This window comes from Pelobates fuscus, chromosome 13 (genome assembly GCF_036172605.1).
Source record: "Pelobates fuscus isolate aPelFus1 chromosome 13, aPelFus1.pri, whole genome shotgun sequence".
In the NCBI taxonomy this organism is placed as follows: domain Eukaryota; kingdom Metazoa; phylum Chordata; class Amphibia; order Anura; family Pelobatidae; genus Pelobates; species Pelobates fuscus.
Window position 1 is genome coordinate 57,408,684 of NC_086329.1, and position 24,751 is coordinate 57,433,434.

At 34.5% G+C, this 24,751-nt stretch overlaps 1 protein-coding gene across 2 annotated transcripts in view; it reads left to right on the forward strand.

Moving 5' to 3' along the window:
• Nucleotides 1–24,751, forward strand: part of MDGA2 (MAM domain containing glycosylphosphatidylinositol anchor 2) — a 793,609-nt gene that overhangs the window by 356,561 nt on the left and 412,297 nt on the right. For both annotated transcript variants that reach the window (XM_063440282.1, XM_063440283.1), the window contains exon 2: nt 11,348–11,487. In XM_063440282.1, coding sequence (XP_063296352.1) covers nt 11,348–11,487 — 140 coding nt within the window. The remainder of the gene's footprint in view (nt 1–11,347; nt 11,488–24,751) is intronic.

Below are 24,751 nucleotides of genomic sequence, written 5' to 3' on the forward strand. Positions count from 1 at the left end.
CAGGGCACTGAGCAAGAGGAGAACTGGGCATAAATACCCTGCCTGCGGATATGATTGGTTGTAACTGGAACTGGCCTTTGACCCCAAAGGCAGTTACCAGGTTCCTATTTGCATGATTGCTGCTCAGCGCAAACGCTCCTGTGGATTGATTGCTGCTCGGCACAACTTATCCTGTCAGGACAGTAATGTTGCTGGGCACAACTTTTCCTGTCAGAATAGTAAATGCCATTAATCACATTATTATATGCGGATGAATACGTGACAGTTTGGCTTTTTTTTTTTTTATTTACTTAAAGTGGTGGGCCCAGAAATCTAAAAACTGGAAGGTATACTTTACAAGTAGCTGTCAATGGCTGACAATTTCCTAAAATATACATTTTATGGAAAAAATCATTGAAAACAAAACACACACACAGAACGAATAGAAAAACAATAACAATAAAACAAAAGACATTTCACAATGACAACAGATGAGAATAGAGGGCATAGGGTTCAAGAAGAGCACTATGATTAGCTGTCTAACCTATTCATGCCTGAGGTACTTCTCTTTTAAAAAAAATTATTGAGATAATAAGCAAAGGAACAAAGTATCTTATGGTACAATGAGAGATAATACAATGTGTTCATTTAAAAAAATTCATCTGGACCTATAGCTATAATATTAAAATAAAGAGAAAGATCTCTTGAAAGAGAGATATAAAATAATATAAATTACTTTTTTTTTTAAATCATTATACAATGATAAATGCTGAAACTTTAAGTCTATCTATTGAAGTAAATGAGAACAGTGTATTCCCTTTAGCAAAAAATAGTCAAAAGGACAAACACTACCACTAGGTATTGGAATCATTAAAATATTCTGCATGAAGGAAAGTCAAGTAATGTATTTTCAACCTGCAGGGCTTGAGAAATAAAAAGACATTAGCACAAGAAAAAAGCAATACATAATACAAACTGATTGGGCAAATACTCTAAGAATAAAACATGACACTTTTTTTTAGGAATAGTATAAACATTGTTTCAAGGGGAAAAGCAATGAAAATAACAGGAAAAAAAAAATTAAAAAAATAAAAAATAGAAAGTAATTTGCTTACCCAAACATACAAACAATTTGGAAATATCTAGTTAGCAAAATTACAGATTATATATCTAATCTATTGTCTACAGTTATAACTGAAAATATAATTAGATTTAATATTTTTTGTTTAATTTTTGAAGTTCATTTCATATATTAAACTAATTGTTTCAATAAATTGCTGTATAGCAATTGAAAATCTACCCATATGCTTCCTGCAAAATCTTTGCTGTATGTTGAAATGTAAAAAGTGATTATCCCTACAAATCATTTACAATCATAGTCTCTTTAAGGGGTGAATCATTTCTTAAAATGTATTACTCCTCAAGTACACGTTAGCCAAAGTCAGCTGTTAATTTGTTGAGCAAGTAGGCTAATTTAATCATTCAGACTCTTAAAATTAGTTTTATACACACTTCAAAAACACAAGCCAGTTAGTGCTAGTACAATGTTGGTGACATATGTTGTTTTTTTAATAAGAATTATTTAAAGTTTTTCTCTCTTTCCATTGGTCACTGATCTGTAAATAAAATCAACATGTAGTGGCCTCTTCTCCATTCCCTTTTATTCTGGTGCTAAGAACAGCCCTCTGAGACAGGAATGAAAATGAGCATGATTGGACTCACACAAGTTAGTTTCCCTCTGATTCTGGCATGTTTCTGTTCAGAAATCACAAATTCATTCAATCACAAATTACCCCAAATTCAGACAAACGGCAGTTTGGTCTGAAATAAATTTCCACATTTTAGCTTGCATCCTGAAGGACTATGTATAAGAGGTGAAATCTCTCTGTGAGCATGTAGCTAAGTGTCAAGTTGCGGTGACATCAAAACCCACCACAACCTGTGGTAAAAACACACATTACTGTTGTACATCAGCTGCATATCTGAACTTGGATCTTGGGAAGTCCAAATATAGGTAAATAAATTCCAATAAATCATATTTTCACATGTATCACAGGATTCTTAGTTTAGTTTTGTTTGGTGCTAGGTTAAGCATTACATGTAATGTTAGAGTAGTTATGGTTAGAAATGCATAGAGTTAAAGGGAAATTATAGTGCCAGAAAAAAAGTCATTTTCCTGGCACTATAGCTCCCTATAGTGCCTTACTCCATCAAGCCCCCCCCCCCCCCCAACATTGTACAGAACAAGTTAAAAACGCTTTCTACCACTTACTTGCTCCCAACACTGCTCTAGGCTCTGCCTTTGCTCCTCCCCTGTCAACCTAATGAGCATGTGCAGCACTGGTTGCACTCACATTAGTATTTTCCTATAGGAAAGCATTAATAATGCTTTTCTCTAGGGTTTTACATGACACTGGATGTCCTTATGCATAGCGGATATGGTCTGGGGGCCTATAGTGTCCCTTTAACAGAGATTAATGCTTAGGGTGGAGTAGACTTTGGCAAAGTGAAAAAGAAAATTCATACTGGCGAACCATTTATACATAATAATTTATTTTTGGTTCACAGATCAAGTGAGAAAGAGACAAATAAAAGTAAAAAGAGGAAAACCAGTACATGAAAAAGTCTATATTTAAATAAATATATATATATATATATATATATATATATATATATATATATATATTAAAAAAACGTAATATAAAAATATACTTTTTTTAACTGCTCACACTTTTTATTCTATTGGTTACTTCTCACTTAACCTATGAAATATAATCAACATTTAGTGCTGTTCTCTAGCCATTACTCCTTTTTTTCCCCATCCATTGTCTTGTTTTTGGTGTCATCTGGATCATGAATCAAACAAACAGAGTCACTAATTGTGAAAATTGTTTGGTTACATTTCAGATTGGATTTCGAGAATTTGTACGATCACCCAAATTCAGATGATATGCAGTTTGTAATGAAACACATCTCCAAGTCTACAGTAGATTTAGATTTAATGTGGATTTAGGGTTAGAATAAACCTTGTTTATCCTCAAGATACCTTGAATTATAACCCTTATCATTCTCAAACAAACTCTGGCTGGGGTTAATGGGAGTTTCATCTCACAGATTTTTTTAAAGGGAAAGCTTCTAAGCCATCTGATCTATAAGCAGTCCCAAAATGTACATTTTTCATCTTGCTGTAAAAACTATGGATTACTGTGTCAGAATACACTGTGTTAAATGTCTTTACAGCACCTAATAATGGAAAAAAGCTCCCCAATATATTTTAGAATACACCATTTATAGTATCATGTGATGATAATATTGTAATACCCCAAAATACAACAAAGGCTTAGTTTCATTATGTTAATTTGGAAAAAATTGCAATGGGTTAGTTTTTGTTCCTACAACTACACAAAATATTAATGAAGAGGGATTTTTTCAGTTGAGCATAATTTTAAGTTTTACCACAGTAGCACATATGAAGTTTATAAAATAAACAATGTGATGTGAATTATTTGAAATAAAATAAATGCCTCAAAATACAATTCACAAATTCCCGACAAAGGTATTTAACCCCTTAAGGACCAAGCTTCTGGAATAAAAGGGAATCATGACATGTCACACATGTCATGTGTCCTTAAGGGGTTAAACATCTGTTACAGAGATATAGCAGAGCAAAGTTTGTTTTTTGTGCTGCAGTGGTACGTATGAAATTTACAATATACACAAAAAAATGCAATGTTGTGTGTATAGTAAAAATACAGAAACACTTTATATTACTGTAAACAAATAGCATAGATTGGTTCTAAACAGTTCTTTTAAAAAAAATTGTTAAAAAAAAAAATACAGATAAACACCTACACTGTCTGTTTAATGAGAAAAAACTAATTGGTTTCTGTGACTACTCTTAAACGTAGAGGCCAAACATATCAGTTTGTAAAATCTTTTGGTTTTCAAAAGTTATTGCTGTCCTTGAAATTTGTGACTTATGTGATCTACTTCGTAAATCAGGATGAATTAATTTATTCGAAAATTATTTTACTTGGATAACTGATAATACATAGATACATAATTGTAATATACAGAATATACATAATTGTAAGTAAAACTGTGATTTTTTTTTACTTTGTTGGATTTTACACTAAATCACAAAATAAGTAAATTATGGCTGAGCAAACGCATTGCAATAACTCCAAAATTACTCTAGTCCTACAAGGAGTAAAATATTTACAACGTGCTTAGGCCTTATGTGGTTAATCACATAGTAAATTATTGTTTTTTTGAATCATTATTGCATAATTGATCATAGATGCTAATAACTAGGATGATGCTATTAACTTTACAGATAAGAGATCATTTATCATATACAATTATTTTTTATTTTTTATCACACAGGAGATAGAACACTGGGCTCTATGTTAAAATATGATAGAAAAGCTGAACATTTATAAGGTTAAGGGATAATTGTACCTTTATGATTAATGATAAATCGCATCATAGATCTCTTGGGTCCAAAATAAACTCATCATAGCCATCATGCATACATCATTAAATGCATGCACAGGAACCACATTGAGTTTCTTTTCTTTTCTCTAGTAAAAATCACTTCTGTACTCTTAAATGATTTCTATTAAAAGTCTCACTGATAAGAGAAACAAAGGGTATCGATCATCAACCTTTAATTCTGGGATGGGTATTATACACATGCTGCATTAGTGTCCATTTGCGATTCAAACTATAAAATGTATATTGATCATTTACTGCCTCTTAGAGATAATTTTGTGTTCCTTTTTAACATTAGAGGACATATACGACAGCAGGGATTTTTAATCGAAAAAATTAAACAAAAGAGAAATGTTACTGCTTACAAATATTGTAAGCACCATAGAATTGTGTTATCATATACCAGTATAACAAGATATTTTATAATGTTTTAATATAAGTACCACTATTGATGGTCTTGATTTAATAACTTGTTTTTTTTAATGATTCAATACTGTTAGAATAGCATTCCAAATGATTTCTCTACAGAAGTCACCACTAAATTCTATGGGAAGTTTTGTAGGTAAATAATTCTGAGTTTTTCCAACAGTACTGAATCATGTGAAAATCTTATTAAATTCAAAAGTCTGACTTGGATGTAGTAATTCTGAGAAATCATGATAAATCACAGAAATCTTTATGTGATAATTATGTGATTTTGCTAATTACAATTTGAGGGAACTACCTGATAACCCAAGCAGAAAGTCCATAGAATTTAGTTTGCAAGCTCTAAAGTTAACCATGTAACTTTCCAAGACCCCATAAAACATCTACACGGAGGGTACCATTTTACTCGTCAAACTTTGCTGAACACAAATATGAGTGTTTTAAAACAGTAAAGTGTATCATGATATTGAAAGTGCAGTGAGAGAGTGCAGTTTTGTTTCAAAAATGCAAAAAAAACTAATATGAATGCTAAGTTTGGCTAGGGTTTGTGACTAAGTAACTACTAAAAAAAGAAAGGACATAACCCATTTTGAATAATCTGGGTTGTCTACTGTTTCAGTTGATGTGCCATGATTATGTAATTCTCATTTCTTGGTTGCCATACGGTCTCAAAGGCAACATAACCAATCTGGCAAATTTCAATGTACAAAAACTGAAATGGGCAAGTCTTATATATAACCTTGTAACTCTTCAAAACACCATAAAATCTGGACATGGGGGTTACTATCGTACTCATGAGTCATTATTGAACACAAATTTGACTATTTTAAAGCAATACACATATAATGCTGATGATATCACTGAAAGGGCATTTTATTTGTGAAAAATGCATGAAACAAATATGAACACTAAATTTCTCCAGTGTTTGTGACAAAGTGGCTACTAAACAAGACTGGACAAACCCCGTTTTGAATACCCTGGGTTGTCTACTTTTTCACATGGTATGCCATGATGGGGGTAAATGTCATTCCTGGGCGGCCATATGGTCTCAAAGGCAATATAGCCAATCTGGCAAATTTCAATGTGTTATAACTGGAAAGGGGAAAGCCCTTTATTTAATTCTGTAACTTTCCAAACCTTACAAAACCTGTACATGGAGGGTACTCTTGTACTCATGAAGCATTGTTGAATACAAATATGTGTATTTTATTGCAGTAAAAGTAACAGTATTATGACACAGTTCAGAGTTAAATTGCCACACAGAGCAAAGAATATGACAACATTTCTTAATTTCTCACATCTTTTCAGATTTTATTCCTATAATATTATGTTTGATAACTAAATATTTCATGTGACATTAAACCCCAGTTTCTTCTGAACAAAACAATATATAGTCAAATTAAAGGTTTTGTTTACATTTTGTTTTGAGCAGAACGTGTATAATTGCCCCTTACCTTAAGGGGTTAGGGGACTGAGACACTTTTTTTTTCTATGTAAAATGTTTCTTGTATTTTGTTTCTTCATCAATAAATGTCTCTATTTTTCATATTACATGGCTGGACACTTTCTGGACAGACCTCGTATCTGAAAGTCTGTAAATTTTGACAATAAACCTGACTATTTTCAATAGGGGTTGAATACTTTTCACTACAACTGTGTGTGTGTGTGTATATATATATATATATAATAAGCAAAAAGGGGTAAATCTGGCACTCTACCTTGAATGTAGCAATGATTCCATGCACCACGGTGCTGCACAGTGTGAATAATATAATAGATAAGAATAAAGAGCACTCAAAGCTATCAACTTTCGACCCGATCTTGATAAGGACATCTGGGTCGAAACGTTGATCGCTTAATATATATATATATATCTTTTAAATGGATTTTCAATAAACTGTAAGTTTTAAACCCTATCAAGTCCGAGAGTGCTGATCACTATCTACATATATATATATATATATATATATATATGTGTGTGTGTGTGTGTGTATGATAGTCAGAACCTATGGATTATGTTATTGGTAAAATCTTTGATACAAGTGATTGTATTTTTCTTTTATATATTTTTCTTTTTATATATATACAAGAACAAAAGGCCAATCTTAATACTTTTTGGGGAAACATTTGCCCCTTTCTTAACTATGATATTAGAGTATCAGAAGGGGAAGTATATTTAGAGTTTTTTTTCAGTGGTTTGATCATGGCAACATTGATTAATGATTTTATTGCAATTTATTTTGCTACTCAGTGCAGGTTGAGCATGACAGGGAAGAAGATTAATCAATAAAAAAACAATTCCAATACATAATCAATGGAGCATGGTGAAAATGAAAATCAAATATTGTGGCTACTTTGGGTCTACTTCAACACATATCCAATAGCCTATTTCGTTATCTGACCCTGAGCAACATTGCTCTATTTTTGTTTTTTTACATAATATATATTTCAGTAAATGTAAATTAAAATTACTATTTTGTATTTCCACACAAAACAATGAGCATTTTCATGCACAGTCAAACTCACGTTTATGGGAGCAGGAAACAAATTGTAAATGATCAATGATTGCCAGTCAAATTTCTTTCTACATATTTTTTAAGTGCGACTTTGCCAAGGAATTATGGCATCTCTTGCGGCAAGCATATTGTTTTATGAAACAAAATTATGGAGACTTTGAGTCTATGAGGTCTCTAGAGGGCTTTATGATGTCTAGATTAATAGCAGCTCTAACCCTATCTTTTCATTGTTTTTATGAAGTGTGTATGGTTTCATGCATACATCTCCAGCTTAATGGGATTTTCACTACTCCCCAGGTGAATATTATAAGATGAATTTCCTCTGGACTCTTACACTACAAGCAACTGCTCTGTGCAGTAAACAAATTGGCCACTACAGGTTTTGATAAACTAATCTAGGCCACTGGCATACAATGGTTTATAAACTAGTAACTAGAACAACTAACATAATGATATTGAGATGAGAAAAAAAGGGGTCAAATTATTGTACTAACATTTTTTATTTGCAAGCTAGAAATTGCATTTGTGCTGTTCATGAGCTAGTTTATTACATTTACGGGTTTCAGGTGTTTTTTTTTCTTTTTTTTCTAGAAATATATACTGCAGGGAATAGAAATGCAATGAATTATTTCATGCAATGTTGACTGTTTCTAGCAAAATACCCTTAAAGGAACACTTATGTTATGTTCTGCACTTTGGCAAAGAATGCACAAGCAACATATACCCTTAATGGAAGCAAATTAAGGATAACAACACATGAAAAGGACTTGGGAATTGTTATAGACAACAAACTATGCAACAACGTGCAATGTCAATCAGCAGTGGCTAAGCCCATTAAGGTATTGTCATGCATGAAAAAAGGCATTCATTCTCGGGATGAGAATATCATTTTGCCTCTTTATAACTCACTGGTAAGACCACATATTGAATATGCTGTGCAATTTTGGGCACCTGTTCTAAAGAAGGATATCATGGCACTAGAAAAAGTGCAGAGACGAGTTACAAAATTGATAAAAGGGATGGAGCACTTTAGTTACGAATAAAGGTTAACAAATTAAAACCTTTTTAGTTTAGAAAAACGTCGCTCGAGAGGGGATATGATAACATTATACAAATATATTCGTGGCCAATACAAACCATTGTGTGGAAATCTATTCACAAACCGGACTTTACATAGGACACGAGGTCATGCGTTCATCTAAGGCAAAGACAAGGGTTTTTTTACTATAAGAAAAATAAGGATGTGGAATTCTCTGCCTGAAGAGGTGGTTTTATCAGAGTCCATACAGATGTCCAAACAGCAATTAGATGCATACTTGCAAAAACAGAATATTCAAGGATATATTTATTCATTGTAGGGTAATAGCTGCTTGATCCAAGGATAAATCTGACTGGCGGAAGCACCTCTAGTGGCTGTCACCTGTGTGACAGCCACTAGAGGCATTTAAACCCTGTATTGTAACATTTCCTGCAGTACTGCAATGTTTTCACTTGCAGGGTTACAACTACAGGGACATGGACAAAATGTAAATCTCTAGACGTTGTAGCCTGTAAAATGGCTACGCATCATGTATGTTACAGCTCTACAATATCTGGAGATCTAAATATTGTCTAGTCTTGTTCTAACGTCTCATAAAATGCGTACATTTCCTACTGCCCCACTCATATAACCCTTTAAGTGTCGTTAGTGTGCTCAATGAATTACAGAGAAATATGTTGGGCACATTCCTGGCACTCAACGGGTTAAAGACAGCAGGAACATGCAAAGTTGCAATTTCTCAGCAAACGGGGAATTATAATAAATATATGGATTGGAATACAAATAATTTTAGTTGTGTAAGTGGAATCTTTGCTTAACAAATGAATTAAATCAGAAGAATTGCTGCTCATGTTTACACTATTTTTCAGAGTACTGATCTACTTAGACAGAATATGGCATATACGCACATCTGTTGTTTTATGTACCTTAATGTGGCATTGTTGAATTGTTTGCACATATGTTTTTGAGCATTTAATCTTGTGTTTTGAGCCTATATGTGGTTAGATCCTCTTTGCTGATCTGTATACTTTATAAGATTTACACAAATAACAAATATCATGTTCTAATCAATAGGCTTTCAAACGCATTGTGTTGAAATTTCTCCAGCTTTATCAAGCATTCTGTAGATTCAATCAACTACAAACTATTATTAGAAAAATCCTAAAAGTAAAGAAACAAATTGATTTGGGATGATAGCTTTTTTTTGTTGTTGCTTATGACTGCTGAATTTCCTCCATCAAATAATTATTTGGTATTTCTGTTATTTTGACCATTCCTTTAATTTAAAAAAAAAAACCTTTTTCAACAATAACTTAATTCTCTCACTTTTCTCCATCTTCTTTTTCCTCTTATTATTGTGCAAGTACACAAAAACAAAATGAAACAATGCAAATTTAGATCAAAAACATATAGCGCTGTTTCCCCCTCCCTTTTTTTTTACCCATAAACACTGTCTGATTGGCAGCCACTAGAGGCAGTCTTAGTCCAGCAATGTAGGTCCAGCAGGGGCATGCAGTTAATTTACAAGTTCTGGAGAAGGTCTGTTCTGAACTTGGTAATAAATTATCTTGTTCTTTGTCATACAATTAGCATTCCAATGGTGCTGCTTCTGTTCCCTCCCTCTATGGCAGTACTCACATCCAGATTTTTTCCTGATGCAGGCTGCTGCACCTTGGAGTCCATATATGGCTCTGCCTTCCCAGACTCAAATAATAAAGCACATATTGTGCATGCACTTCTGGCATCAAAGGACTGCAACCATCAAATTACTACCCTCCTAGGGGTATATAAGCTCACTTTCCCTCTGTGAATATCCAAAAGCTTGTTCGCTATTGTTGTCTCTAGTTATATTGTCCTTGAATTATATCTTGACTATTCTCCATTCTATCATCCTTGAACCTTGGCTTTTCTTATTGACTTTTGTGCTCTGTCTCCTAGAGCTCAGTCTGTCTTGTACTTCTCAATTTAGCATTTAGTCTGGCCACTCTGAGGCCTGATAAAACACATTAGTATTCAGGTTTACTTTGTATTTATTGTTCACTTAAGTTCTTTTTTTGGGTTAATACGAATAATGACATACACACTATACCCCTGGTGGTGGAACCTGGTAATCCCTAAACACACAATAAAGCATCAATTCCCTCAAACACACATTACAGTCCTTGTCCCCCTAAAAACACACTACAGACACAAAGTAACCCATGCAATCACATACACCAAACTAGTTGAATTCACTCATCCAACAACATATCCCAAACTTTTTGCTTCTCATATTTGATTCCTGGTTTACTTGTCTTGGCTTTTCCTTACTATTCTGCTTTTCTTTATCCCTTACCTTGTTAATGTGTACCTCTGTTATTCTTCACCTCAACTTGTTCCTTGATGCTATTTCTCTGACTATTAGTATTTTATGCCTGGCAACCTTCAAGGACCAGTAATACGTAACTATGTGTTTTCCTATTTACTCCTTGTGAGGTTTAACTTAATTCTATGTATTGGGTTACATCCTATCCTCACAATGTATACACATATGAAAGGGGGGAAGGGGTTGCATTGAAGAAACTGGCAATTATAATAAATATATACCAGAAAGTTTACAAGTATTTACATTTTTGGAAATTAAACATTTTGGAATTGTGTTTCATGATCTCATGATGATCTCAGATGCCCAAAAGATCATGTATACATTTATTATGAACCTCTCTATCAATTTATTATAATCCAATAAGGCAGCATCTAGAAAACTTTAAAATTAGAGAGAGCGTGAGTGTGTGTGTGTGTGTTTTCAAGAACACTGTTTATTTATTGTTCCAAATATAACAAATTCTTCCAATATGTATTTTATGTTTTACTGACTTGTCTGTATTTTTTCCTGTTTTTTTTTTTTTAACAGCTCCACCCACTGTACGCATTATTCATTCGGGCCTGGCCTGTAACATTGAAGAAGAACGTTACTCGGAAAGAGTTTACACGATAAGAGAAGGGGAGACGCTTGAATTGACCTGTTTAGTGACAGGACACCCCAGACCACAGGTGAGTCAGAAAAGTATAAAAGAGAATATTGAAAAAAAAAATTTTTGAAATGTATTTATTTCGCAATCTGGTCCCTAAAGAACATATCATGGGTTAACATACATGTTTTTAATAGCACAAGAAGCTTAGATTACAAATTAAATAAAAAATTGGAGTCAATATCACAGATTCTGTAGGATAATGCACTTTGTTTTGCCTGACATGTTTCTAGATCACAAAGTCTAACATAACTACTTTCTTGGAGGTATATTTAATCATTAAAATAATGTTTATATTGTTCACTGTATTTGTGAAATTCCTCTGTCGATGACCATATTTCCTCAGTCGAAACATATTCCTATGTTTGCCCACTAGTCAAAACAGGCTTGTAAAATATATGGGGGATATAAACTCTAACATGAATGAGGATTATCAATATTTTAGCTTTAAAGTAGCCATATCACTTTTGAGCATTTCATACTCTTATGGTCAACTGCAAGGTTTACAAAACTTGACAAAAGACAGAACTTTGCCTTTTGTAATAGCTGTGGGAAATGGGTATCTGCTCACTCATTTTGAAAGTTAAGTTATGATAGATGCTGTGGTCTTGCTGGATCCTCCATAGACATAATCTTTGAACTCTTAAGCATGCAAAACAATATGTCAGCAACACAGGCTCCTGTTGGAATGAAACATGAAAACAACTTCAGCTTAATGAGGATATAGATAGTGTATAGATCATGCCCCTGCAGTGTCACTGCTAAATTATCTGCCATTAAGGAGTTAAAACATTTTCATGATGTAGCCCTAGCCACACATCCCCTCGTTGTGACTCTCTCAGTTGAAAAAAGTTTTTACAGCACATTGTGTTTACTTTAGAAGTTTACTTTAGAAGTTTTTGCCTCCCACTCTGTTATTTAATCTTTGCTTACTAACATGTGACTGATGTAGGCTCTAACACGCAATTAACAAAAAAGGAGAAGATTATTTTTTTTATTAAGCACAGTATGCAAAACTTTTTCAGAAAGTGTGTAGGGAGAAACATATAGATGAGGTGGGGCTTGGGCTGCACAAACAATGTGATTTAAATCCGAAATGGTAGCATATTTAGAAATTAGATGGCATGCAATCTATGCATCAAAGCTGCTTCATTAACACCTTAGTGGCACAGCTTCTTTTTGCTTGTTTTGTGCATAGTGACATTATTTTTTATATTTTTATGTGTTTGTTCAACCACAATTTCAAATTTTCCATAAGTTATTACAGCAAAATGTTTGCATAATGAGAGCAGCCTAAGAAAAACAATTCAAAATAAATGTATTCAATTACAGAGTTTATCATTTGTCTAGGATTTTAGTTTATTTTTTGTAGTAACAGATCACACAAAAAAAAGAGTAGAATCCAGTTTTAACTTGTAGCCATTTTAAAATTTGGTATGTAAAAAGAGACAGAGTGAACCGCGCCCAAGATATGAATACAAACTTGCTCTAGTATAACCAGCATGGGTGGTATAATCCCCACCTAAGGATATGATGATACCAGGAAGCAGTGGATCAATAAAAAAGTAATATGTAAAATTATGTAAACTTTAATATAGCTAACAAAAAAAAAATAATAAAGTAGTATAAAAAACTGTATATAAAATACTATATACATAGTATTATAATATTTATATACTGTTTTTATACTACTTTATTATATTTTTGTTAGCTATATTAAAGTTTACATATTTTTACATATTACATTTTTTATTGATCCACTGCTTCCTGGTATCATCATATACTTAGGTGGGGATTATACCACCCATGCTGGTTATAATATAGCAAGTCCTGCTCTAGCAAATGTGAGTACAAGACTATACTGATTAATCTTATTTATCAATCTGTTCCTATTTCACCATTGGGGTTTTTCTGTTTGCATTTGCTTCCACATATGTTCTACATATTGCACCTTATCTGAAGTACCTGCAGTGACCATACCAACATATATCATTAGACGGGGATTGTTCCGTCCATGCGCAAAACAGCAGAGCTCTGAATTAGCTCCAAAGAATGTGAGTGGTAGTGACACTTAATTACCTACCACTTATATGCTACATCTACTGTATTGCACTATAATTGTTTTGCTGTTTCTGTTTTGAGGTCCATTGTATATTACATCGGGAGACCTGTGTACGAATTACCGTTTGTATTTATATTTTGGGCACGGTTTACTCTGTCTCTTTTTACATTGCATGTACCAACAGGGTCTGGGAATCCTTGTACTGTTTTCTGCTGCCTGCCATTATGGCACTGTTTAATATTATAGTGAGCACCTATTACTCCTTTTTTCTTTACCATTAAAATGTGGTATGTCTTCTAAGTATAGTCATCACAGAAAACGAAATTGCCATACAAAAGTATATATTTATAAAAAAGTAGACATTACAGGTGGTTTACCTAAGGGTATTTTGACACTTTTACACATTTTATCTCTGTTAAAAATTGCTGTAAAATTGTGTTTTTATGTTTTTTACATACGCACAATTTAACATGTTTGTTTTGTGTATTTTGTAAAAACAATGTGTACTAATCCAGTACAAAAACACATTGTGTTCACCTACATCTTCTAAGTACAATAATAACATCTGTAGATGTGCTAAGCTATATTTACAGACTTTTCACACCTTTGTCAAGTTTTTTTTTGTTTTTTTTAAGTAAAATTAACAACCTGGCCACAGCAGTTTTTTTCAAGGTAAAGAGGGATCTATGGTGCAGTTTGGTGAATTTTTGTAGTTTGCACATTTAAATTACTCAATAAATGCATGCCATTTGCATATGTGGACACCATGGGAACTCTCAAATTATATAGCTTGAGCTTTATTGAGGTGCCATTATTTAACCAATTGTTCACAAAGTTTGTGACATTCATTTTGATTTTATATTTTTTATGTATACATTGTATTTTTGCTGTGAATTTTTTAAATCTCATATGTAATATTCCCTAAAACACCTCCTGAGTACAACAATGCCCCCTATGCATACCTTTGCAATTAATCAATCCTTATCCTAAACCTAATCGTAACCCTAAACCTAATCGGAACTCTAACAATAGTGTTAAAGGGATTCCCCCCTACTGATGTCAGCAGAGGGATTATTTTGCTTATTTCTGTAGAAATATCAAAATCAATTATTCTAGCTTAAATCTGAATACGTCTGGGCACACAGTTACTCAAGAAATGACAGCGTTTATTGGAACAAAGTGAACAGGCAATGTTTCAGCCTTGCCATTACCTCATGGTGAGGATGACATTGTATCTGTTCTCTTTGTTCCAATAAAATCTGAAGTGCCATTCCATGAGCGACTGCGAGCCTGGATATATTTGGATGTTTCTATGATTTAAGGAGAGTGTCTGCTCCTGTTCGGATAGCACCAGTGACTTCATTCTTGGGAGAATGAGGTTTTTGTTTATATGGTATATTGTTTCATCTATTATTATGAATTCAAAGAAATATTTATGAATGTGCAAGAACAGAGTTATACGTTGATATTTAATAATGAGAGAGAAAAGTAATGGTGTTCAGTGGATAATATGTGCATTAAAGCTGTGAATGTATAAATGAAAAATACCATGTTTTTAAAGGGGCACTATAGTCACCAGAATAACTACAGCTTAATGTAGTTGTTCTTGTGTTTATTGCCTGTTCCTGCATGCATTTTAATGTAAACACTGCCTTTTCAGAGAAAAGGCAGTGTTTACATTACTGCCTAGTAACACCCAGATGGCCACTAGATGCACAATGTGTAGCAGCTACATTCAGCATCTCCATGCTTAATATGGAGGCACTGAAATGCACCATAGAGATATATTGATTTAATGCTTCTCTAAGAGGCGATGCTGATTGGCGTAGCTCGGCATTTTGCTCTGCATGCGCAATAACCTCCCAATGCTTTCCTATGGGAAAGTATTTTATTGGCTAAGATCATCACGTTTAAAGATCTCATCCAAGGGAGCAGAGTAGGGGCCAAGCCAGGGGAAAGTTGGCTAAATACCTAAAATGTGCTTTTACAAATATATTGTCAGCAATACATGTTTGTATTCCTGACACTATAGTGTTCCTTTAACTAATCAATTTTGAAAGCAGGCTGTTTTTTAGAAGTAAAGAGATGTCATGTATTTATCTGCCTAACCACATATACTGAGGAAACTGTATATTAAAATCAAAGAATTGTTCTGATCTGAAAGTTTAACTTTTTGGATTTCCATCGAATTGTGGGGAGTTCTTCTGTTTGTTCTAACACTTTTTTGGTACCTAGCTATATGCTTACATAGCGATTTCACCTTCCAGACCAGAATGGGTGCTGTGCAATTTTGGTCACCTGTTCTAAAGAAGAATATTATGGCACTAGAAAAAGTGCAGGGGTGGCAAACAAAATTGATAAAAGGAATGGAAGATTTTAGTTAAGAAATAAGGTTAACAAATGTTCATGTAAAAAAAGGGCATTAATTTGCAGGATGAAAATATAATTCTGCCTCTTTATAGAGCAATGTTAATGCAATGCCTTGAATATGCTGTGCAATTTTGGTCACCTGTTCTAAAGAAGAATATTCAGGCACTATAAAAAGTGCAGAGGCGGACTACAAAATTAATACCTGAATGGAAGATTTTAGTTATGAACAAGATTAATACATTTGAATCTGTTTAGTTTAGAAAAATGGCATAATTGATACAAATATATCCAAGGTCAGTACAATCCATTGTCTGGAAATCTATTCATAAACAGGACTATATATAAGACACAAGGTCACTCATTTAGACTGAAAAGGAGATTTAGTCTAAAACAAAGAAATGTTGTTTTTTTACAGTAAGATCCATAAGTATGTGGAATTCTCTGTCTGAAGAGGTTGTTTTATCAGAGACAATACAGCTGTTTAATAGAAACTGAATGCATATTTGAGAAAAAAATAATATTCATGGATATGATTTTTAATAGGTGGGGTAATAGCTTCTTGATCCAAGGAGAGATCTGACTGCAATTTTGGGGTCAAGAAGAAATTTCTTCCTTGTTCTTTGCAAAATTTGAAAGCACTTAAAACAAGATTGTTTGCCTTCTTTTGGATTAACAGAAAAAACAGATGTGAGAAAGGCTGAATTTGATTGAAGCATGTTCTTTAGGGACCAAATTGTGAAATAAATACATTGGTTCTTAAGAGGTTAACAAAACTCTATATAAAAAGGGCATTGTGAGGTTTTGTTATTTGTTTCTGACTTTACTTCTTATAAAGCACATATGTGTGATATTTTTAGAATGTTACTATTTTTTTTTAATACATTTTTACTGTAGCATTCAACATACCTAGATTTTAGCTTAGTCAACAACTAACTTATCCTGGCTTCACAATATGCTTTTTGACTTCTTGCCAATTAAGTTATCTGGTTCATTGCTCCCTTCCCCATGAGCAATCAACTTTGATAGTGATGAGGCAATCAACTTTCTGCCAATAGCAAAGTGCTTGACCCAAGTGACAGCTTTGATTTGGAGAATGGTCCTAAGGGAAATGAAAGGTGCCGGAGATACCACTACAAGGCCACTGAGTCATCCTGAAATAATTCCTTTAGGTTTCCCTAACAGCAATACTCCAGACACAAGTATGGTCCACCTCTGCCTGTTTAAATTAAATTCAGCTAACTGAACACACAAAAAGACTTTCAAATACTGTTTTTTTTTTCTAAAAATGTTTTAGTGTTTGTTCTTCTGCTACATTGTATTCTCTTTGCTTTATGGGAATTCTTCATCCAAAACTGTTTCTCATTCTATTCAACCCATTTCCTTCGTCATATGTATTTTTTTTTTTAATACATGGTTTACATGACTCCCAACATTTACATTGTCAAATGATATTTTTTCATGATTTTTATTGTTCATAACTATTGTGTGTATATTTTTTATAATGTTTGCACTTTTTTAATGTTCGAATGCTCTCGCAGTCTGCTTGACAAAATAATTGAATTGATTTAGTTAATTGTGCAAATGTTGTTTTAGGTAATTAACTAATGAGAATGAGTTAAGGTAAGAAACATTAAACCAGAACAGAAATTTGGAGATGTATATAACTGTTATGATCCAGGGAGCCAGATCATGTTTCTGGAGAGAAATAAGCTATAGGTGATGGAGTTGGAAAATACTGGGCAGTGGGTTCTGCAACAACAAAAAGGAGCAACCTGCAGGACCTATGCAGAATATTTAGGCATGATACAGGGTATAAAGTTTAGAGGAAGTCACAGGTCAAGAGTCTTGCACAAAATTGCATTAGTCAGAGACTATCAAAGTTCAGAGTCCAGATAAAACACAACTACTGTAGCTGGGAAAAGGGACAAGACAAGGTTCATGATTATACATAGAACATACAGTCACACAATGACGACAGAAATGAGGGTAAGTATGAAAAAGCAGACAAGAATTTAGATCAGGTAGTACACACAACATGCAAGTTGAGTTCAAAGGTTTATTACTTGGGGAGAGTATTAAGATACATAACAAAGTGTTCACCTCTGCGCAGTTCCAAGATACTTTGAAGCTATATTGACTATTTTAGCTTTAGTTTCATATTTGGTTGTTATTTTAACACAACTCACTAAGTAAAGTAATAACATAATGAAAATGGTGTATTTAACAGTATCAGTCAATCAGTAAAACATTCCAGACAATCCACATATTGGTAAATAATTCTGGTATGGTCTTATTGTGAAGTAAGAAATATAGAAAAAGGGACAGCGCTAAGAACACTTGCTAGTTTTAAAATAATATTATTGGGAGGCAGCTAACCCCAGAAGTGGAGATCCCTCTTCCTCACTTTTGACAGTAAAAAAAGAAAAAACAACAGAAGGGGTAGCGTCATAGACTAATATAACCTACAGTGCAGAAAAAAAAAAACTTTGTTATTTCTTTTTATATTTTATGGTCCTCACACAACTGAGAAGCTATATTCATGTATTCTTTAAAGTGGGGATTGTATCACTGCACGCTATCCATACTGGAGCTAGTTCTAGCTCCATAAAATGTGAGTAGGACCATATCTTATCCATTTAATATTCTTCCTGTTAGTATATACTGCATCATCATCTCCTTTGGTCTTCCACATACGGATCCACTGCTGATCATCTCTGACATCCCCATAGAATAATCCTGCTTGAACCTTCGGATACCACCCCTGGCTAACTTGCATCCATATTTGAATACTAGTGTTGGACTTATCCAACTTCTGGACTTTAAAATCTGGACATTTCTGTATATACAATCATATTTTTCCTATTTATGTTGATTTTCTCTGCACCCTAGGTTATATTACTCTGTGACACTAACCCTTCTGTTGTTTTTACTTTTTTTGGTATTGTCTTATACCTGACCAAATTGAAATTGCACATCAATCAAAAAGTAGGTATTTGCAAACATAAAAGCACACTTTCTCAAATGTGAATATAGATTACAATATAGTCAGAGCTCATTTGGTTTAGCCTTATTGAGTGGCCGCGCAGCCTGAATAGACATTGCTAACCTTCTGTCCGGTAATGTAATACCATAAGTCCGGCCATTCTAAGGCTTGGTAATACATCTTTTGGATCCAACTTTTGTGGGTTTCCTCTTTCCTGCATGTTGGGGTATGACTCCCGTGACAAAAGTGGAGAGATAACTCCTTGAATGTGGGGGGTTAGATGCAATTGAGAGAGAAGCTTTAGAAGGCACGCTGGTTGATGTGGAAACATCGTTTTTTTTTATTTAAAGGTTTCAGGTAAGTGACAAAAGCCTTACCATAGTCTGACACTTACCCTGCAGCTAAACGTATCTATACCCTAACACAGGCATAGGCAACCTTTGGCACTCCAGCTGTTTTGGACTACACCCCCATGATGCTTTGCCAACATTATGGGGGATGTAGTTCACAACTTCTGGAGTGCTGAAGGTTGCCTATGCCTGCCTTAACACAAGCACTAACCCTATCCTACTCTTCCATTAAATAAAACCCTAATCCTATCATAACCCTATCCGTAACTCCACCACTAACCCCCACCCTAATCCTAAGGAAGACCTCTGCTAAGATATTCGAAAATGGGATTCCGATTTGAAACAGTAAATAGTGGTCTGTACAGCTATATACTGACCTTTACTGTAATTATGAATGGAACCTGCTTCATTCATAATTACAGTAAATGTATTTACATTAATGTAAACCACATTACATTCTAATCGGTGCTGGGAACCTAGCAAAGCCCAGCACCAATCACAGTCAGCTAGGAATAGGAAGGAGACCCTGCCCTATTTAGATCTGGGTGGGGGTTTCTTTTTGAAGCTACCTTTAGTCCTGACTTCCAGAACTACTTAAACTACTTAAAAATGCCCCAGCTGACAGGGGGGAGCCCAGAGTATCCATTAATACCTGGGTTTCCTGGTGTGGACAGGGATTTAACTATGCTTTTAACTATGCTTACAGAAATATCTAGCTATAGGCAGATAGTGCTTATTTCATTTACTACAAGTAGCTCATCAAAAAGTCTGGGGTCACTATAAATGGCTTCATGTAATAGAGGAGACCCCAGGTATCTATTGATACCTGGTTATCCTGGTTTGAGCAAGGCTTTACTGCTTCTTACACCGTGATCTATCTATAGGCTTTTAAATGCCTTTGAAAAGCTGATTGAACTGCTGCAAGCAATTCATCAAAAAGTCTGGGACCAATAAAAATTATCCCAGTAGAGAAAGTGGAGTCTCGGGCATTCATCCTGGTTAAATTCTGGCTCACAACAAATCTGCAAGACATTCCATGCCATGCTACAGGCATTTAAGCCAGATCTGTGTAGGACGGCATTGAATGTCCTAGCATAGGGAAAGGCCTATCAAATGTTACCAAGGGAACCATAACAGATTTAATGATAAAGTATTCATCCACATTTCAAACTCCATCATGTCACTTCAATGTTATTTTAACCAGTAAAGCTCCGCTTACCTTCTCTTTTGCTCCAGTGGTAGTTTTTATCCTGCAGAGGAATTAATTAAAGACAACTATCAATTAGTGGTCAATTTTTATGTGAATACATACAAGACTTGTAGATTTATTTTAGTCCAAACTGCAATTAGTTGGATAATCAGTCAAATACCCACATTTAAGCTAAAATGTACCCAAATCATGAACCAGCAGTGACGTGCAATAGCTGAGCATGTTTGTTTTAATTCATGACTCTTGGTTCTGCCTGTGGTGGGAAAATAGATGATTGATGTCTAGGGTTTAGTCACTAAATGTTGATTTTATTTTCACAAATCTAGTAAAGCGTGAGCAATAGGGAGAAAAGGATGAACATTTAAATATTCATGAATACATTTTCTTTATTGGACTAACATAATATTTAAAAGACAATCCAAGTCTTCCTCTTTTCCTCAGGTGAAGCAATACTGGCCAATGTTAAATCTTTGCAGATTTGCCATCTGCAAAGAATGCTAGCAACAAATAACTAATTGCAGCATGGCCCCCTCATGCTGTCCAAGTCCCCTCAGCCCATATTCCCTGACATTCCTCACCCTCTAGAGCAGAAATGGGCTGCAGAGGGGACATGGCTTTATTACTGATTAGAAGGCAAGTTTATCCATATTTCTTTTGGTTAATTGTATTTGTGTTTGCTTTTTCAAATATATCAAATTTTTAACATTTTACATTTTAACAAGGTTACAAAAAGGTTATCATTTTTTCAAGGTTATAAAAGATAATAAAAACCATGGTGGTATAATTGTAGATAACATAAATAGCATGATGAAGATTTCTGAAATTGTATGCGTACCATAAATAGAACAGCTTACAGAAATCATTAGGAAGACGCTGGCTTGGTCAGCACAGGGGCAGACAGAAGGGATTCAGAGCCATGTTTAGGTCACTCTTAATATCAATTGCTATGCTTTCCAAACTTGGAAAATAAATTGGTTGAGGAGCACAAAAGTCTGTGGGACATATCTTAAAAATGTTCAGTTGTTAGTAACAAAGCAATTAGTGTCTTAAGTGATGGGGTGCAAGAAGATTTTCAGTGTTTTGCCAATTTGTTCTTATCAACCACCAGAATATTGAAATACAGTTGTTTAGCAGGTCTCTGCATATCTAAAGGAAGCAGATCAAGGAGGCAAATGTATGAGAGTTTCAGGAGATCACAGGTAATGATGTCCAAGATCAAGGTATCAACATTCTTCCAATAATCCATTTGTTGAAGTAACCCTTTAACTTTAAATCATATAATTCCACTAACATTAAAAACATACTGTTGTCCCATTTAATAACAAAAAGCTGAGTTAAGTACATTTTAGAAATGACCTTCATGATGTGTACAGTTTTGTAAAAGTGCAACCTTGCAAAGATAATAGCAGATGTGACTATTCTAAACCATAATTCTGTCATGTTTTGCACTTGGGATAAAACGTGTTACTATAGAGAGAATAAACGGCTCACTACCAAAGCTCTAAAGACCTATGGTTCTACTAAGTTTGTTCAATGTGCATAGCTGTGAAAGGGATTTAAGCATTAAGTGTGTTTTTCTTATCCAATACTAAAATATGGATTTTCTCTTAGCCAACTTACTTGCAAAAGAACAGGTGACACCGTCTGGCATATTTCAGAACTGTGTAATATTTTCCTTCAAACACTTTTTTTTGTACAGTATTTTACCACTGGTGACTCATATCGACAAGCAGCCTCACACTTATCTGTTTTCTTTTTTTATATAGACCTTTCTGGGCAAATAAATAGATGTTTTGCTGCTCTGACACTTTTTTTAAATTCTTTTAAAATAAAATATGCTACGTGTTTGGTTAATTTAGGGCATGATACAGAAAAAATCCTGTTGCTTTACTGATGTTCTTTGCAATTAATAAGCTGATATTGCAAGTGGTAATCAATAATAATTTCAAAGTAACAATGGTTCAATGCATGTAGCTTAAAACTGTTTCAATATTGGGATCTGTTCATTAAAGATTGAAAAAACTGACGTTGAAACAAAAATGAAGAAGGTTGCATGAAATTGTTGTCTTTGAAGAAAATCTCCAAGTTGGCAATGCACTAAAGTGGCACTATCATTCTGAACTCATCTTCCTCCTATTGTTTCCTCTTTCCTTCCTTTCTGATCTATTTTTTTCTAAATAGGGACTACTTTGTCTTATGTAATTTTCCTATGCTTGACTATCAGGAGCTCGCTTCCTCTCTCACTAACCTACTTGCGCTCCCACGCTGCGTCTCTGTCGCACTCCACGAGGATTCTGTGTCAGAGCGGACGACTCAGCCACCCACGCCGACCGCTCACGTTCATATGAACAACATCTCTATTCATGGGAGCGCCACTCACCAACACAGGAGGCAGAACTCCATTCGTACGGATGCTGGTTACTGAACACAGCAAACACAGAAGTCTGTTCATGAGAACACCACTTACCGAACACAGCAATACAGAAGACAGAACTCCGTTCCAAATAATTTGGTTCGGTTTGGAAATTTCTTATAAGTAAAAAAAATGTGTCTGCCTCAGCAATTCGGGCCAATGGCATTCGGTTCAGTTCAGCACTTCGGAACTGGCGAATGTCATCACTTCGGAACTTTAGGACTTCGGAACTTTAGCACTTTGGACATTCATAAGAATCCGAATGGCATGGAATTCATACGAATGTACATTCGGAATGAAACGAATTGCACATGTCTACAATTGGCTAAGGATGTTTGTCGTATGCAGTCATGCGCAGTAGAGACTGCGCAAGACTGCATGGGACAAACATCCCATGCCAGGCGGTGAGGGAGCAAAGTACTTACTCTTGCAGCACAGCTCCCTCGCACATCCTTCAGGGTCCGATGGCAGCTGCGATGTGACGTGTACTGGATATGACATCATTGCACAAAGGGAATTCGCTTATTGGTCAAGATTCCGGTCATTATTCACATAATTTTCCCTCCCTCTCTCTTGTTTTGCCACTTTTCAGAAATCAGAATCACTTCAGCATTTTGGCACTTTGGAGCTTCAGCACTTCGGACATTCGTAACCATCCGAATGGCATGAAATTTGTATGAATGTACATTTAGAATGAAACAAATTGCACATGTCTAGCATATGCTGATGTACAAATAATGGTATGGTGTTATTGGCACTATAAATACCATGAGAATGGGCAGGGAATGCTAATTCTATTTTAATATTTATAGTTTTAGGTAATGTATAGAATTAAATTATTTGTAAAGTAACAATGTTTTGCATGCTATCCCAATCACAAAGTTGAGTTTACCATTTTAATTAGTTTACTGATAATTTCAACAAACATAAAATGTGCTCAATTTTGTTAACTTAAATAGTTTGCATTTTTTTCTCACAATAATTCTGCTAGTTAGTCTTCATACTTCATATGTAATTAGTGAGGTTCACAGTAGACACATTTATGATGTGACATATGAACTGTCAGACTTGTCTAGTATCCTTGTTCATTCCATTAATTATAGTGTTTTTATTATTTCGCATTTCTCTCAGTGCTTCTATTCAGTTCTATCTATAACTTGTTTGTTTTTATTCAGTTTTTCAAAATTGGTAGTGAGGGAGGGTACAGAAAGAAGAGAGATGATGGGTAGGGGAAGGGTTCAATTGTGTACATTAAAATGCAGCATTAACAACAGAAGTACGAGAACATGTGATTAGGTACAGCCGTACAAAGTTAGTTTTGATGTTTAAATAGTTTCCATGTGAGATAGTACTTAGTCTGTCACTAGTAGGGTGATGTAGGGTTGAAACCCATGTAGAATGCCTACTATAACAACATGTCAAATATGATGTATGGGTGTCTTGCGGTTGTACAATGTCAAGGCTCATAGTGGTGCTTTAGTTTACTTATATTCAGGCTACAAATACCTATGGTACAAATATGGAGATTACATATCTTTAGGTTACAAATTTGTAGATTTTTAGATTACAGATCTCCATGCATTCCAGAGTTGCCATGCCTCACTGGAAATTTTAGATAAAGAGAAGGTCGATTGGTATGCGTTTTCAAAAATACGTTGAGTGTCTAACTCAACTAGTAATTCCGAGACTTTAGGTGGATATGTAGACTTTGAGGTCTTCGCTATCTGGTGTTGTGCTGTTAGTATAATGGATGATTAATTTTTAGTGCAATAATAGGTAAGTAACTGGTAAAAGTTGCATATGGCACTCTGTTACTTGAGATGAGTGATGAGTTTATGCACTTTTCCCCAGAAGGCGTAAATAGGTGCACATTGCCACTATATGTGGTACATAGAGCC